The following is an 18,084-nucleotide window of genomic DNA, read 5'->3' as shown; positions in this document are numbered from 1 at the left end:
GACATCTTTGAGACTTTAAAAATAAAAATTTTAAAAGTGCTGAGAGATTCTGGCCCTGAAGAAAAGGAGAAGATCTACAGACAGACCTTTCTTCACATTTCCTTGCTGTCAATCCAGTAACTTCTCTCTCCCTGCTTTGAATGTGTGTCCCTCACTTGGGACCTGCTGCTGTTCTCCTCAGCCAGGCAGGCAGCAGCTCTGCCCTCATCACTGTGATGGATTTGTTTAGTGCCAGCGAAATGATGCAATTCTACCTATTTATTTTTCTTTCTGGCATGCTGAAACCCAGTGTTTCTGGGATATGTAATGGCTGCAGTGCAGTATCTCAGCAGTATCATCTCTGCCAATTGCTGCTACAGTATTTGTCTGTGTGTATAAACCAAAGCTTTTCATGGGCTTTGCTGATTTGTGTGGAGTGTCTGTACATGTTCAAATTCTGGAATATGACATCCAGTTCATATGCTATCCACGTTTCAAGATCTCTTAACTGCTTTGCAAAAAGGAAGCAAAATTGGCTTTGTTTCCACATTCCCTTCACAGCTAAATTCAGCAGAAATGTACTGGGGCAGGAGGAGGAAAGACAGAGCACCAACCACCTCGATTTAGACATACTTGCAAAAAAAGCCCTGAATTTTATTAGGAAGTAACATATGCTCCAACTTGCTTTCCAATTGCACCTTCTTCTCTTAATGATCTCTTCCTAGAGAGAGCCCCAGTGTTTATCTCCTCGTGCTTTCCTCTGACTTGTTCTGTCCATACATGGACAGTGCACCTTGCGCAGAAACCGGCATTAGGAAACAATGTCTTTATGCTGCCATCTGGGAAGCTTGGCATTTGGAGATAAAGGCAGTGGCATCAAGCAGCAGTTGTATTTGGCCCTTGTGCAGCATTGGATTTTGAATTGTTTATATAGAGGTAAGGAAGCACAATGTCTGCTTTCCAGAGCTGGAAAAGGGGAGGCACAGGAAATTGAGGCGCACAGTGAGTCGTGACAGAGTGAGGATCCAAGTCCTCTGGCTTCTGTTTCTGTGCTGTAATTACAGCATCCTTTCCCAACCTGGGGGCAATGTGGTGAGTTTTCAGAATATTTAACTTCCAGCATTACAAAGCTGTGGTATGCCCTGTCCACCAAAATCTAGCTGAAGGAAAAATAAGCATCCCTGAGACTACATCCAGAAATAGGCATATAAAAGTAATTTTAGGATGGTGTGAAATGATACTTTGATAGAGTGCCAGGCTATGAGAGAAGTCATGTAGCCAAGATTGACAAATGTAATCAGGATTCAGTGGCTCAGCTGTTACAAGACCAGATTTGGAGGACTTCTGCAGGTTGGTGAGCTCTGGAGAACTGAGCCTTTTATAATGAACTGGAGTAGCATAAAGCAGGCAGGCCATGGCTGAGGCTCTCTGGCATGGAATTAAATATTTATTTTTCATAATGGAACATTTCATTTGAAAGCTTTCAGCAGGAAATTCTGCTTTTTAAAGCTCAGCAAGATCTGCCTTGTTGCAGCTCAAAAGCAGAATTTCATCCTGAAACGTTCTGAACGGCCGCTCAGCTGTTTGGTGGGCAGAGGTGCCGCTCTCCTGGTGGCACTTGACCCTCGCCAGCAATGAGCCCAACGCCAGCAACCACAGCAAATAAGAAGGTAATGAAGGAGAATTTTTCTCCTTTCATTATGTTTGTAAAAATCTTTCTGACAACTTCACAAATATGTCAGATGAGATTGGTTTACATTCACATCTCCCTTATGGAGAAATCGTTAGGAATTACACTGTTTAAAGGAACAAGCAAGGCAAAGACTTAGAGAAGTATAGCATGATCAAAGGGAATCAAGGTGTTTTCAAGAAGCAAACATCATGCTTTGGTGGGTCAAAGTCCTTCAGGTCTATGTCTACCAGAGAATTTACAAAAAATTCATAAATGCAGTGGATGGTCTTGCATGAGCACTTTGATTTCTCAGAAAACATTTGAGAAACTGTTCTGCATCACAGGTTATTAATATAAGAGATATGAAGCTACGGACTAAGTGGAAAGTTGGCACAGTCTATTGGAAATTGTCTAAAGGGCAGGAAACAAAGGGTGGCAGTAAAAAGCTAAAAGGAGATTAATTGGTGTGTGCTGCAGTGAGCAGTGTTGGGACCCGCTTTTTATTATTTACATATAAATTACTTGGAGGGTGGTATTGAAAGATCTTGTCATTTGCCAGCGAAGCTGTGCTGGATAACACTGTGCATGAAAAGGGACGATACAATTAAGAAAGGGCTTAATTTATTGAAGTAGCCGAGTTGATCAATAGTGGAGGCGAGTGAACGTGGGCTGTTGTTTGGCTCGAATTCCCACGGGGCAGGCTGCTGAGGACACTTAAGGTGGCTGCAGGCTCGTGTGTCGCTCTGCTGTGAGCGGTTTTCCAGCTGCAGGGACTTGCCTTGGCTGCCTCTTAAAAACAAACCTGGCAAACAAGCCGCAGCGCCTTTGCTGTGGTCCTTTTCAACAGACAAATGCGGGTTTTGTCTGGTGGGTAGATCCATTTGAAATGTAAATATAAAACCAGCCCACCTGTTTATTCATTGCTTGCCCAGAGCATTTTTCTCAGTGCTCTTGACTGCATGTAGGTGAGCAATTTGGGAAACAAATATCTGGATTGAAGAAAGCTGTTATGTGACAAATGGCATTACGCATGTTCAGAAAGGTGTTGTGTGCGACTGTGGGCTCTAGCGGCCTGTTTGCACTGTTACCTGCCAGCAGAGCTTTGTAAGTACCAGTCAGGATAAAATAAAAAGTGTAACCCAACTCTTATTGTCATGGATTTTTGTGTTACTAAGGTGGTGCTCCTTACTTATAGTTAGCTTTCTACATTTTCTGGTTTCTAAAGTCAAGTTCAGCTGGTTAATGGGTCAGCTGCTCCACATCAAGGCAAGTGGATAGTAGGAGTATGGTGACCAAACTGAGCTCCTGGACCACGAGTGCTGTGAAGCGCTATCAGGATTAACATCTGGATGCAGAAGCAATGGGTCATGAGGGCAAGTATGAAGATTCTGGGTGGAATTGCAAAGATATTTGTCAAGGGTACAGCACCAGTTAAGGAAATCTCTGTGGTGTTGGGTGGTGTCTGCACTAGTGGGGTTATTTGATACTCTTTTGCAGTGCGTGCAGCTTTATGCAAACTTAGGTCACAGACAGAACATTGCTTAAACCTTGATGCTGTTTGGTTGCCTGAAATAAAGGTATGGGAAGGAGGCGCAGTGGGTTAAGTATGTTGGTTCTGGAATTAAAAAAAGAAAAAAATTAAAAGTAGTAATTTCTATTGGAGGCAACAAGCTGCCTTTGGTCACATAAGATTTAAAGGGCTGCAGGGTTGCTTGTTGTTGCAGGCTTTTAAGTAACCCCCTGCATCTCTGCCCGAACTCTGGCATACCACACTCCCTCTCCTTTTTTGCACAGCATGTGTGGAGGATGCTGTGGGGTGTTGCACGGTGTGGGGTGTGTGGAGCAGATGTTCAGTGAGCCCTGCTGGTCTGAGCACCTATCACACACCCAACCTGGGTGCCTCCGAGAGCTCTGCTGTCACGCTGTTCCATGCCCAGCAGAATGCACGTGTCATTGCTGCAAGAGACCCTTGTTGGCCCAAGTAAGAACTAGAACAAGGCTGCTAGCAGAAAGCTGAAGGGTTAGGAGCTGGCTTGTTTCTGCACTTGGGCAAGATGGTCTGTGAATGTAACCTGAACCTACATAGACTGTGCAGCTCTAAATTAACTCATTTTTACCTACATCTGTATTTTAGAAAGCTGAGGAAAGACAGAAAGAGCTTAAGAAAAATGAAGTATCATGTGGACATGGCTGCTCTAATGTGTTGCTGCTGTGGTAACTGGAAGGCAGACAAACCTGCATTTCAGTGAAGGTTTTGTTGCATGCTAAACTGGTCCTTGTATACAAGAATTTTACCTGAAGTTGGCCCAAGCTTGCCTCCTGTAGCCTTGGCACTCTCTTTTCCTATCCTGGGTACCAACCATCCCTCATTGCTCACCCCACTGCCCTTCTTTGCACCTCTTCTGACATATAGTTCCTTCTCAGTCGCAGCCCTTTCTGGAGATGCTCAGTTCACTAAGCTTTTGCTTTTAGGAAGTTCCACGTCTACCTTGTTCGCAGATTACTCATAAAATCAGTGATTACATTGCTTGTTGATTATGTTGAGTTTTTTGTTTGGTTGTTTGTTTTTCTTTTTCCCCAAAAAACTAAACATGTTCCTGGTATAAATATCTGTTCTTGGTGTTATTCTAGCATTGTGCTACACCAAGGATTTGGACCTTTTGACTTGTAGATTGGCTGCAGGTAGCTTTGACAAGTTCCTTAGCTGCCCCAGCACCACTCCCCAGACGGACAAGATCACAGAATCACAGAATGTTAGGAAGGATGGTTCATTTCAGAAGGATTCAAATCAGTGGTACATGGTCTTGTTTTCCTGCCTTCTCCTCCACCAACACAGCAAAAAAAGGCTTGTGTGATGTGATGTGTACTTTTCCTGGGAGGGAGAGCCATGGGAGATGTGTTTTTCCTGGCGCTGACATTCAAAACTTGGTTATTCCTATGAGGGGTTTGCTGCTGAGTGCATCCTTGAGCCTTATCCCCAATGCTCGTTCAAATATTTGCCTGTACCCAAGAGATCTGAGCAGAACACGTGGTGTTTATTGATGGCTATGTTGGCCAACTTAACCCCCATGCCCCAGTGATTTCCAAGTTGAAACCCTGGGCTCTTAGAGGCTGAACTAAATTTTGGGGAATAGGGACTGTGACAGCTACTGATTTCTGTGCAATGGGCTTGGGAGAAGAGCTGCGCTGTGTATAGGGATCTTTTCTGTAACAGTATTCCCACTCAGTCTGAATAAGGAGATATGCTCTAATGAAGAGAGTATCTAGCCTTGACTTTAATCCTCTCCAAAGTCCTTATTCAGCTGCTATCTTAGATAATGAAGTGGAGGTTACATTTTACAAATGACCTTCTTGTGCTTTTGAATGAAAGGCGAACAGGCAAGGATTAGCAGTGAGGTCTAGGTGATTTTTTTTTTTTTTAACTCCAATACTGGTTTCAGTCCCATAAAATCATAATTACATTAAAAGGTCCAGGCATTTTGTATGCATTGCCTGTTCCATGGCTCCTAAGGGGAGAATGCACCAGGAGCGAGAATAAAACAGCTCATATTTTTTATGCCAAACGCTTGTTCTAACAGATGTCCCGGCTGCCGCTGCTGTTAGTGGAGCCCAAGGCCGGAGCAGGGTGCCTGACGAGGTGCACCATTTCCAAACTTCAGTACAGATGATCGTTCCCTCCTGTCCGCTTTGCCAAGGCTGTCACACTTCATTCAGGCTGTGGTTCTTGCTGTCGGTAATTAAAGTCCTCCATGAGTGCTTCATTGTGGCTCCCCATCACAGCCTGGGAATTGCAAGCCGTTTGTCAGCTGGAAGGCAGCCTGTGCTGGAAGGAGAGTTACGCCCAACTAAAAGGCTCATTTTAAAACACTTGCTGTGACCTCTGCTCGTATCCTGACTCCACTGATGGCCTCCCACCCCGCCTGTGTCTGCCTTGTCTGCTCCTGGCTTTCTCCAGCCGTGTCGAGGGGAGGGCGGTCAAGTTGCTGTGTTACAGAGGTGCCAGCAGCAGTGGTCAGCCTGGCTGGGGCTGCAGACTGATGAGGTGAAGCCAGTGGGTGTTTTAATAGTGTGGATATGCTTGGGGGTTCATTTCTGTGCAGATCTTGAATCAGTCTCTGCCTGCTGAACTCCTTACAGATACGTATAACTGAGCAGCTAAACAGTTTTTCTCTGTTTTGTGGAACTACTCACTTGCTCAGGTGTAAATCTTGAGGGCAGCAGCTGCCTCTGTTCTAGAAAAACGGATGTGATGCCTTCTGCCACGCACACAGGCATTTCTGAACATGTGCAATTTATCTGGCAGAGTTAAATGGATCTGGACAAACAGTGAAAACAATTATTTGTGAATATTTTATTAGAAAATATCAAAAATTCATCAAATAAATTATTCAGCTTCCATATGACTAGTCCTGCCGATGATAGGGAAGAGCCTCACGCTGAAGCAGGCTGTGGGGTGGGGGAGGCTGTGAGCACTGCTGGCAGTGGGTGGCACAGTGCTCCACAGCCTTTCTCAGGAACACTTGTGTCCATCCTGCTGGGGTCAGCACCTGAGCCATGCTGGGCAGGAAGGGTTGATGGCTCGAGGGCTAAATTGGAGACAGACCCCAGCAGTGCAGCCAGAGAGGTGTTTCAGTGCCCTGGCTGAACCTGCCAACTCACAGCCCAACTCAGCAATGTTTCACAGTCTGACAGTCTCCTCCTTCATGGATATCTCTTGTGTTTTTTTTTTGTTTTAGGTGAGAGTCTATGACCTCCTGCAGTATGAGCATGGGCCAGATGATGTTCTGATCCTAGCTACTGATGGACTCTGGGATGTGCTGTTAAATGAAGAAGTGGCAGAAGCTGTCACAAATTTTCTACCAAACTGTGACCCCGATGATCCCCACAGGTTCGTGCTCATCCCTAATTTTCTAGCTTCTTCTCGGAAGAGTGTTTTTCTAGTAATGTGTTTTTGTAGAAAGTATATTCTGAATAACATTCAATATATATGCAACACTTGCAATAAGACATTTTTGTAAGTTGTATGGGAGCCTCTGCAGCAAATGTGACGGTTTGGGACGGGAGGGAAGGGAGTGGTGTATATAGCTCAGAATTGTCTACCTGCAAATGAATGTGGGATCATGGTATCTTGCCATGGGATCCATTTTCTTTGCTGTACAAAGTCCTATGGAAACTGTAGGAGGGTGAGGTCTTAGCAGCAGTCACAGATAGTCCTTTAACACTAAAGATTGTTTCTCATTAGGGTATTATCAGTGCCTCTCTCTTACTCCGAATGTATGTATGTACGTACAAATAACTGCACAGTGTGGTTACTACTCATTCCTCATGATATCTCAGCAGCTGAGTGAAAACAGCGTGAGAGCTCAAGCTGCAGTTGTTTAGATGTGGCAACTCTTGACATGGGGGAACCTTTCTCAAAATGCTTGTTGTTTCTCCTGCTTGTAAGTGGTCATCTTCATGGGTCAGCCCTGTTCGTCATCAGCAAACAGGGAAGATAACTGGGACATCATGAGAGCCACTTGAGTTTAAAGTAAGAGTAGCTCCAAAGTAACTCCCCAGCAGTATTTTCTTGCCCTGACACTTACAAACATGGAATGCAAAACAGTGTTTTGCTCCAAGCACTCAGTCTTTGGGTGAATGGATGGTTAACATGGAGCTGCAACTGCAATATTTGGACCTTCCCCACCTCCTTGGGCTGAAGAGGAGACGTATGAATCACAGCCAGGGCTGTCTTTACGTCAGCAGGACTTGGAAGTGTCTCTGCCCTCTGTCTGGACAGAGATCAGGCAGGAGTAGTGAGGGGCACTTCCAGGGCATCTGGCACTGTGCTGTGCAGATATGCCATTGATTTAAGGTAGGAGGAGATGACCCACCCAATCAGCTTTCCATTCAGATCTGCCAGGGAGCTTTTGCTCTCATTTCTGCACCCCTGAGTTTCCTCTTGCAAAGGCACTTGGTGAAATGTAATATCTCTTCCCTGCTTCATCTCCATTCTCATCTAAGAAATGGGAAAGGTTGGCTCTTCTACTGTCCTCACTGGTCCTACCTGTTACCTCTGAATGCAGTCTGGGTATGCTGGGTCTGGTTTGTTCCTTTTAGGCTTTCCAAAGCTGGTGATGGTCACCACATTTGCTGCAGTAGGAATGGCAATTCTTTGTTCAATCTTTTTGACTCGTTAGGTGGGCGATTTTTCATCCATTATAAAATACTTAAAGCAATCAGAGACACTAAAGAAAAAAGAGGTTTTCTTTGTTTCATTTAAATCTGTTTGTGCTGGTTTAGCCCCAGTAATTATGAGGCACTAGTAGTCCCTGTTTGCGCCAGCGTGCGTGCAACACATTCCAGACTTGGGCATGCTGTATGATGAGTTAGAACAAACACATTTATTAGTGTTTGACCTGCTGGTCTATGGATGGACATCTGAATCGAAAATTAATTTGTTCTTTTAAGTAACTTTGTGCCAGGTCATTTAGAGGCTTACAAATAGCGGTGGCAAGACATTTCTCAATGCCAGCTTCCAAAAGGTAATTAGGGCAATCTTTTGTATAGTTTACAATGATATTTATGAAAATTACCTTTGTGGAATTGCTCTTGCTGCTTGGTTGTAAAGAATATTTAAAGGGTTTTAAGTACTGTTTGAGAGGTTTTATGTAATTACTTCACAGTGGTCCAAATGAGGTATAACTAATGAGTTTACAATAGCATAGCAGTTCAGACTGTGGAGCTGCATTCATTCCTCTCACTAGTCAGTGACAAGAAAATCTTGTTTGCTGTATTATCAGTGTTATATTTAAAAGAAACGTTATCCCACAAATTGTCAGGTTCTGTGATGGGTGTAGTGACATAGTCTGTGGTGAGGTGATCAGCTGGAAATGTGAAATCTCTAGGGATGTAGAAAACTTGTCAGAACGTAAGAGACTTGCCCCCTGGGTTCGGTAATGCTGTGGTCTGTCGGGGAACCTACCTGTGGAGCAGACTCTGATCTGCCTGACCCAGTAGCCTACTTATTCCCTGACAGCAGACTATCTTAAAAAAAAAAGAGTGCTAGGGAGGAAGATTTTAGAGCTGCAGAGTACTTATTTGTTAGGTAATTAGCTCTTTCAGGGAACAATATCCCTCCCATTTGGATTAGAAATCATTCTATAGTCTGATGGGTAAGAGCTTATAGCCCTCAGAAATGCTCTTGGGACTCTCTACTGCTGATATTTACTGTCAGAACTGTGAATGTTTGTTATCCACAGAAAAACATCTTTGAATCCTGTCAAATGTGGCATATGCCTGGGCATCTCCAAGTGCAGGGAGAGCAAAGTCCTCGGGTCTGTCTTCACCCAGACGTGCAGACACGGCCTCAGGGGATTCGGGCAGCGGGTGATGGGCACAGACTTGATCAGAGAACAGTTCCTCCATGAGAGCTGTGATGAAGGAGCTGGGGTGCAGCTGGATTTCTTTGCCACCTCATTTCTTCTGGGTATTGTGGCAGATGAGAGCATGAAGGGGACCCTGAGTGAAGAGCAGGTGGTAGAGACACACTGCTGCTTTCCATACATCATCTCTCTGAAAAGGTGTGAAGGTACAGAAATATAGTTCTTGCCCATTCTCTTCAGCTGCACTTATGCAGGTTTACCTGCTGACCTTGGGAATCTTTTATTTCTCGCCCTCCCTCCTGTCCTTTCTCGTTCTCTCTCACTCTCTCTCGCATTAGTTAGAGACTTATGAGGATGCTGGGGAGTTGTTCCACCTTTGCTGGGTATGCAAAGATAAGAAGCTGCTCAGACAGCAGTACGGTTCCCCCACTCTCACCATTTCTCCTGCAGTACTTTCACTGATCAATGCCAAAAGCTTCAGCAGAAATAAAAAAAACCACAACAACAACATATATATTTATTCTTAAAACACAAAAGTGGTATCCCAGTGAGGCTGTTCGTTGGGAGGAAGTGGATAGTTTAAAACTACTTCAGCAGTTCTCTAATGCTGTCTTGACAGCTGAATCCCAAGTTCACAGTGCTGGAGAATAAAGCATTCAGTAATGGACTGCTGCTGCTATTCATCTCCAGGGACAAGAGACTCACCCTGTCTCCTCTAGTGCCAAGTTGAACAGCATCGCTCCCATTCAGCTCTACACAAGGGGAGGAATATGTTACCTCGCTGCTGCCTCCACCTGATCCTTGTTCTTTCCTTCAATTTACTGGTTTTCTTGTGTATTTCACAGTCTGTCTATGAGATAATTTTTGGTTTATTAAAATTCTTTTTTTTAATCTTGCCCTTTCCAAACATTAAGCAGCAAAAGCTTTACACAATGAAGAGCAATACTTATTCCTTTGTATTCTTTAGATGTGGGGAGCCCTTATTAATTACAAAAAGGAGGAAGACAAAGTTTTTTTCCCAGAATGATGGGTGTTTTCTTCTCTGAAATTCTGACAATAGCTGAGAAATCCTTGGAAAAGATGTTCTAGCCAAAATTCACTCAGCATCAGACGTGCTGTGAATAAATATTCCAGTTTCTCACTTGCCATGTGGAGACTTTTTGTTCCTTAGCCCTGCATCCGATTTGGGGATTTGGGAGCTGGGGAGTGCAAGTATGTACTTTGGGGGGTTTTCTTTTAAAAAATATGGTTTCATGTTGCATTAGGACAGTACGAGCAGTGCTTCTTGTTACGTCCGCCTCTTACAGCTTGAGGTCATTGGTACAAGCTGATGTTGGCACCTGTGGACAGTGTGCATGTGTGTGTGCATGTGTGTTAGAGTTCATGCCTTGGGCACTTCTCTTATTACTAAAAGTAAATCTTTTGTCAAAACTAGTGAGGACTGGAAATTTTACCACTCAGTACCATTAGAAGCAGGGGGTGCATTGGTTCTGTACAACATTCCTTGGATTTAACATCAAAGTTTTTTGGTAGTCAACTGTTGTTTATTTGCATTGAGGAAATCTTTGTAGTAGAGCAAATAAATCTATTCCTGGTTCAAAGGCGTCGTTTGAGTTTATGGCAGCAAAACTGTAGAAACAGAACATAATTGGGATTTTTTCCTTCTGGTATTCCCAGAGAGTGAATAAAGTCTCTACTGATATAAATTACCATTTAATGATGCATTCTCTGGTGAAAATTTCTGGGCTTAGAACAGGCCTGGCTACTCACTTAATAAACTTTTTTTCCATCTCCCCCACACTGCTTCTGATCAGTGGGGAGACTGTTCTTTCCCATCCCTCAGGTGAGATCCGAGGAGGTCATTTCTCGCCAGGGATCCTCCCTAGAAAAGGGGTTCTTTGAATGCAGACCCGTCTTGTCCTTCCTGTTTTCTGGAAACCACCATGGTGTCCTTTGCTCCTGGTGGCCTGTGTGTTTGGCTTCACAGAGCCTCAGATCATCTTGGAGGTTGATGCTTACGCTTCAAATAAAACACAGGCAGACAAAATATTGAACTTTTTTCTTTTCAGTCTTTTAACTGTCCGATTAATTTTTAATTGTCCAATCATAGAAAAGCTTGTCTCCACCCAACAAAATTCAAAACATCTCAGCCAGGTGTTTTAGAGATGAGGAAAAACACGTGACAGTAGCTGTTTACCCATAATGAGCTGTCTTTCAGAGGAAACTTCTAAATGAGTACGTAGATGTGTTGATCTAGTAACAGCGAGTAAAACAATAAGGGAGAACGTGTCAGAGCACATGACGGAGCGCTGTCTGTGCACCACCTTTTGGACTCTGACACCCTTCTGCCCCCAAGCAGCATCTGTTATTTTTTCAGGACAGAAAATAACTGCTATAAATCCAAGGCCACTCAGCCCAGCACAGGCTGGGAGCTTTGAACTGACATGAAACTTGGTATTTCACTAAATTAAGCTCTCGACAACTGACATTCACACAGTTTTCATTGAACTCATAGAAGTGAGAGGACTGTGGGACTCTGTTAATCTGGCTGTATTAAGTAAGTTTCCTTTTCCAGTTGCAGAATAAAAGATATTTAAAAACGATACTTATGGTCAAGGAAACCAGACAAGTTAGTCTACTTGGTTTGAAGTGTAATTTGGATTTTATTTTTAGTGCTTTATTACTTGTTTTCAAATGACTTTGTTAATAGTTTGTCTCTGAAATAGTTGAGCCATGTTTACCTTCAGGTGTATCTGTGAACAAGGGTGTAGTTTCCAACGGCAAGTAGAGTTATTTAGGATCCTCACTTTTTCAGACTACTCCTAGAAAGACAATTTCTTAAGGCAATTGTGTTAATATTTGTCTGAAAACTGGTGAAGCTGGGCACCCGAAATGACCAGTGACATTTTGATTGATTGATGCCTGTCAAATACCTTTAGATTTTGATGCAGGAGCTGTCACTGAACTGGAAGGGGTTGCTTTGTGAGTGTGCTGTAGTTTGTGTTTCTTCCGCCTGTTTCAAAAATGCTGAGAAGCTTGTCCTGGTGGCTCATAACGGTAAACCTGGCAGGCTGTGAAAACCCACTTTCCTTACAAAAACAAGCAGTCTCTGGCTGTATTCTGCTTTTTCCGCAGGTACACGCTGGCGGCGCAGGACCTGGTGATGCGAGCCAGGGGAGTGCTGAAGGACCGGGGCTGGCGAATATCCAACGACAGGCTGGGCTCCGGAGACGACATCTCTGTCTATGTCATCCCTTTAATACACGGGAACAAGCAGTCATGAAAGTAGCATCAAGAGTGGTTACAGGATGAAGATCTTTTTGGGAAGGGCCTGTAAGAGACAATATGTTTTTGGTGATCTGACCAGGACACTTGCAATTGATGTAATCTATTCAAAACTAATGCTGGAGGGGTATTTTTCTGCCCAAAAGGTAGGGTTCTGCACATATACTGTATAAGATTAAAGACAACCCTTAAGATTACAGTTTCCTTGTAGACATGGTTTTGGTGCTTCACAGGAATGGGTTTTAAATGCTGCTAGCATATTACGAATTCTGTCATCCCTCCAGGTGGGGAATTATGTTTTTCTCAGTTTACCATGTAGCTTGGAAGAGCCATTTGAGTTGTGAAAGTAGAATTGGGTGTCAGAAGCCAAGGAGGCTCCTGAAATCTACCCCCAAATATTCAGAAGGTGACTTAGGTCACATCTCATTTTAAAATACCTGTAGACACATATTTAAGAGTTTTCTTCTTTCAAAAAGTTGCATTCATGACTTACCTATGGACAACTTCAAACTTGTGTAATCCTTCAAACCCCCATTTTCCTCTCCTGTCTCTTCTTCAGTAGACTATACTCCTGTATTTTAGTAGGAAAACTGAAATTGTTTTCAGTGTGACTGTGCCTGTTTACTGCAGTTAAAACAGCCACCTGCAAAATTATCCAGAGGTCACAGTCCTGTATGGTAAGATGTATTCTGGTGTGAGGAATTATTTCTCAAGATTTCCTGTTGTGTGTATACCATGATTATCCAGAGCACGCAGACTCAGCTTTATGTGACATTTACCTGGAGGCCATGGTTTCTTTGGGATCAGAGATTTTCATTCATTGAATGGTTCTGCCTGCTTTATCCTGTTGAAAGGATCCTTGACCATACAGCTTTTGCATCAGTTGGGATTTAGGAAATTTATTTGGGCTCCTGAGGGTATTTTTGTTGGATTCCTGTTTGAACTGATGGTGGTGTTCTCGTTATCAGTTCGGATAACCAGATAGTGATCAGTTTAAAAGTTATTTCACTTCTTCCTGCCTCACATATTATTCAGTATACCTTTACCTGCTTGACTTGGTGATCAGAAAGTGACAGCTTATCACCTTGACCTCTTGGTATTTGAGGACTGTAGTCAAGGATCAAAAGATCCGTGTGATAGATACAAGTAATTGGCTAGCTTCGGCAGCTTTTTTCTTAGCACTGGTGAATTGTTTCAAATTAAGAAAATCTGAATCAAACATTAACAGGAAAAAAGTAATAGTCCAAATGAGCCATTCTGCAGCTTAACCTGGCCGCCTATTCTTCAAGCAGGGAGCTCTCTTACTTCATTGGCAAGGAACTGAAGAACAAATTCAGAAGGTTCTAGTGTATAGGCAGGTATATTGGCTGGAGAGCTAAGTTCAACCCAGTTTGCCCCCAGGTCACATTCTTTTGGAGCTGCTCATTTGGCTTGTTCTTGGACAACCAAAAGACAGGGAGCTGACTTAATTGTAGGGCTCTAAGTAGGTAGCTCACAAATGTTGTGTCCGTTCCAAAGGACAAAGACTGTGCTGTGTCCTTAGCAGACTTTCTCCTGAACTGGCATGGCCTTGAGCTTGCCAGTATTGTCATTTATAATGTGCTACGTAAACATCACGCAGCGCGTGTGTGGTGTAGCTGCCCAGATACTTTATTCGGTTGCACACAGAAGTATATGTGCAAGTCTTGGTGGATTTAAGCTACCCTTGTGCTGATCTCCAGACCCAGCAGGAGTTCAGGTTGAGAGAACGCAACACAGAGTGAGTAAGGGCTCCAACATGCAGCAAACTGCACGAATTCAGCCTGGAAACTGTTCCATTTCTTCCCCAGTGCCTGCATGTGATAAAGCTGTGCAGAACGTGGATGTTTTATATTCTAGAGCTTCAGCATAATTCAGTGGCATATCTGATCATGTGTTGTCATGCTTTATCTATGCTTCCCTTTTTTTTTTTTCTCTTTACCTCTTTTTCTCTGTGCAGCTGGGTAAAAAGAACAGTTTGGAGTCTAGAATATTTTTCACATGGCTCCTCATATGTTTTAAAGTTTAAGCGAGAGATCTTCTCTTGCACTGCCTTTTTTTTTTTTTGGCCTAATAAACTTGTAAACATGCTTTTCATGCTCTGTGTAACTCCTGTTGTCTCTTCGCAAATGCAGTTGTGTAGTCCTCTAGCAGTCCAGATGCTCTTTCACAAAGAAACTAATGGTGGCAGTTCCTGTGGAGTTGTCTGAACAGCAAAGAAGCTGTCGCTTGCTGATACCAGCTATGAGCCTGAGTCAAATATTTTAGTGCCCATGTATCGTTAGTCTTTGTTATTGGGTACCATGGTGTCAACACACATACCAGCCATTATAAAACCACTGAGTGGTGGAAATAAATTTCCAGTGTAGCACTTGCCAAAATATAAAGGTGAAATTTCAGGGAAATGGAAAGTGCACCTTCTCATTCAGGGGCGTTTTTAAACGCACCCCTGGAGAGATCGGTTAGCAGAGTGCGTGGCTTGGTGGGAACAAACTGCCTGGTGACATCTCAGGGCAGAATCTCGTGGGTGCTGGTGTGGCTTTGTGAATCAGGCTCTGCTGTGTGTGGTGGTGTCGCCGTCGGTCAGCACGCTCCTCTGCAGCGGCTGGGCCCAGGTGGAGTTGTGTTTGCTGTCAGCTCTCCTGGGAAGGGAAGAAGTACAGTATCAACAATTAATATCAATTAGCATCAATTAATAAATTCTGATAACTTTTAAAGATAATAAAAAGCTTCCGACTCAGATGTATGTGACTAAAACTATGCTGTGATGCTTTTTGTTTTGCTTTTTTAGAAATAATCTGTTACGCTTTTCCAGGCTTGCCTCCCTGGACCGCCTCTGGTCCCTCTCTGAAACACCACGTTAGTCCTTGGGCTTTCACTTCCACCTGCTTTCAGTAGAAGCTTCTCACGTGCCTGTGCTGTGGTCTGTGTGCTGCTTCACGGCATGGGATAAATACGTTTACACTCCAAAGCAGCACATAGATAGAAGGCAGGAGTTACTTGTTGGGCAGGTATTGTGTGAGAAGCAAGAATAATTAGAAGCATTTCCAGTTCCCTTTGTAGGCTGAATTATTTGGGGAGTTGCAGCATTAGAAACCAGTGATGGTGAGGGGGATCCATCGTGCACGATACCATTTTTCAGACAGGCCCAGGATGGCTGCTGCCATGTGCAGGCTTGCAGCTGCTCTGGGGCTCAGTGAAGCTCCTGAGTGAGGAGCAGACAGCTCGCCTTCTCAAGTTAGGCACCAAGTCCAAATTTTAGCTCCTTGGCACTTCATCTTAGTCACTGCCTGATGCTGGCAGCGCTGTGCTTTTTGCCAGTGGAGTTCCCTTAGCATCCAAAAGTGCTTAAGCCTTAGCAGCAAGGAACCTCTGTCCCAAGTCACACCTGCATCCCTGTTGCTGTTGCGCAGTGCTGTGTCCTTGCCTGTACATCAGCACTACTTAGAAAATCAGGCAAGTTCTTCTCCTTCCTCGGGCAAGGTGAGGAGGCGGTGAGCTGTACGGTGCAGGTCACTGGCAGCGCTGTGACACGGTCTTCTGGTGCCTGGTCCAGTCCCATTTCTAGAAACTCAAACCCAGAAGCTCTTACCATTCTCTTGTGAATACTGCTGCAGGAGGTAGTACAGCCACTTCTGATGTTTTTCTCTTGCACTACAGCCTGAAATCTTCTTTTGTTTAATTGGATGAAGAAGGTAGTTAGAAATTTCATTTACACTGTAAGTGAGGCACACAACCATCTCTTGGTACACTAAGGCTATGATGCTTCTTTCATGAACACACAAATGTATTGTCTGAGAGGGCTCATGTTCAGTCACCTCATGCTGGAGAGAGAGGTAGTTGTGGGTTTTTTTAATAAATTCTGAACAACGACAGGGCTAACAAGCTAAAGGAAGAGTGGTCAGAGTCTGCTGCTAGCAGTGGATTTCCATGTTAAAGTTACTTCCGTGTTAAAATATGACAAGAAAGGTCTGTGAGGTACAGTTGACTCTGCGCCTCCAGGATATTTTTGAAGAACTGCACTTGATGTTTGGGCAGATTTTGGGCTTTGAACTTCTGCTGGGTTTTTTAAGAACACTACACACTCCAAGCGAATCTGCTGCATTTCTTCCTGCCTCGGCATTTTGCTTTTATATTACATTGATGTACAAATACTTTCAACACACTTGGATCAAACATGAATTGCAAGCTGTGTGGAATTGTTGTTCCTCCCTGAGATTTTTGGTGTGTAAATAGTTCTCCTCCATGTGTCTTAGATGTGATCACATAGTGATGTGGCTGCCATAGAGAGAGTGACCAAACGATGCTGTAACTGTGCTGCTGTATTTCTACCTGTGATGTACTTGAAGGAGGACGCCCTTGTCCACCTCCACTATCATTCTCTTCTCTTTCTCCCTTTTTTTCTTTTAACCATTGCTGGTGGTGGTCTTTCATAAGCATCTTATTTTGGTTTGTTTGCGGTTTGATTTTGGTTTGGTTTTGTTTTTTACTAGCTGCCACCTTTTTCTTTCCTTTGTTGGGCAAGTCATCTTATTTTGGGATCTGTACAACTGTCTAGGTTTTATATGTCCTGAAGAATGGAGGACCTGCTGAAGGAAGATGTTTTGGACCAATGTACTTATGCTTTGTGACTGTGAAATGTTAATCTTTTTGTAACCTAAGAACAAAAAATGTTTAGTAAAGGGATATATTTTATGGTTTTTGAAACTTTTCAGTGCAATGAACAAAAGAGGAGGATGCTGAAGAAGTGTATGCTCAAAGTTTTAAAATAAAATTTTAAATTATATATTATATATATCCATCTATATCTATAACCGTTATTATTTTGCCTTTGTCCTGAAGAGTACCCAAGTCTCTCTGTGTGAATTACTAATTGTGCAATATGGACAAGTAGCACACTCTGCTTTACAGGGAATGGATGATTCACTGACAAAAGGTCTCACTCTTAATGAAGTGAATCCCTATGAGGTGCATTAGCGTATGGGTTGATGTGCGAGAGTTCAGCTGTGGGATAACTGTGTGAGCTGTGTGCTGCCATCAGATCATGATTCATTGCTCAGGCTGCCAGTTGCCGTGTTCTGACTCAGCGAAGAGCTATGCAAAGTGATCAGCTGTCAGCTCTCTGTGGCACGAGAAATCAGGTGTCATTTTTGAAATTACAATATTCTTGGAATAATTTTTCCCTCCTCCTCAGTTCCTTAGGAATTGAAGTCTCAAATTCTACTCTATATTAGAGTAAAACCAAGGGTAAATTGATGGATTCCACCAAGGCAAGCTGTCATGGTGATGTGGTAACCAAAGTTGTATTTGAAGGTACCAAAGATGCAGGACGTAACACGGGCCTCGGTGCGTTACACCAGCACAGAGCCCTGGGCAGCACCCACCCCAGGGGCCAGCAAGAGGATGGGAGCTGGGCGCATCTCCACCACTTGCATCCTTCAGTTACTGCGCTGTAGCACAAGCAGTTCTCCCAGTTCTTGTTTCACCTCACACGTCATAGAAGAGCAGTGAAAATATTCGTTCTAGTGTGACCCCCCATTTTTTTTAAATGCTGCTAATGCCTCGTTGTGTTCACTGAGCGTAACAGAGGGTGCAAAAAATGATTTGTTACTTTCACTCTGGTTCTTCTCACTCTCCCGTTAAGTCCTAGGGTTTATGATTGCCGTGTGAACACCAAGTCAAGTTTAAAATTTCAGGGCAAATAAAACTTGAGCCCAGCTTTGCCCGCCTCGCTGGTGTCAGCTCAATAAACAAGTGTTGGCAGCA

At 43.6% G+C, this 18,084-nt stretch overlaps 1 protein-coding gene across 1 annotated transcript in view; it reads left to right on the top strand.

Moving 5' to 3' along the window:
• Nucleotides 1-17,113, top strand: part of PPM1H (protein phosphatase, Mg2+/Mn2+ dependent 1H) — a 137,650-nt gene extending 120,537 nt beyond the window's left edge. The window contains exons 9-10 of the mRNA XM_082056104.1: nt 6,388-6,539; nt 12,151-17,113. Coding sequence (XP_081912230.1) covers nt 6,388-6,539; nt 12,151-12,298 — 300 coding nt within the window. The 3' untranslated portion in view covers nt 12,299-17,113. The remainder of the gene's footprint in view (nt 1-6,387; nt 6,540-12,150) is intronic.
• The last annotated feature ends 971 nt before the right edge of the window (nt 17,114-18,084 follow it).

Source organism: Streptopelia decaocto (genome assembly GCF_964273445.1).
Source record: "Streptopelia decaocto genome assembly, chromosome: 1".
NCBI classification, from domain to species: Eukaryota; Metazoa; Chordata; class Aves; order Columbiformes; family Columbidae; genus Streptopelia; species Streptopelia decaocto.
The sequence above is the reverse complement of the archived record's forward strand: the minus strand, read 5'-3'. Positions and strand labels throughout refer to the sequence as shown.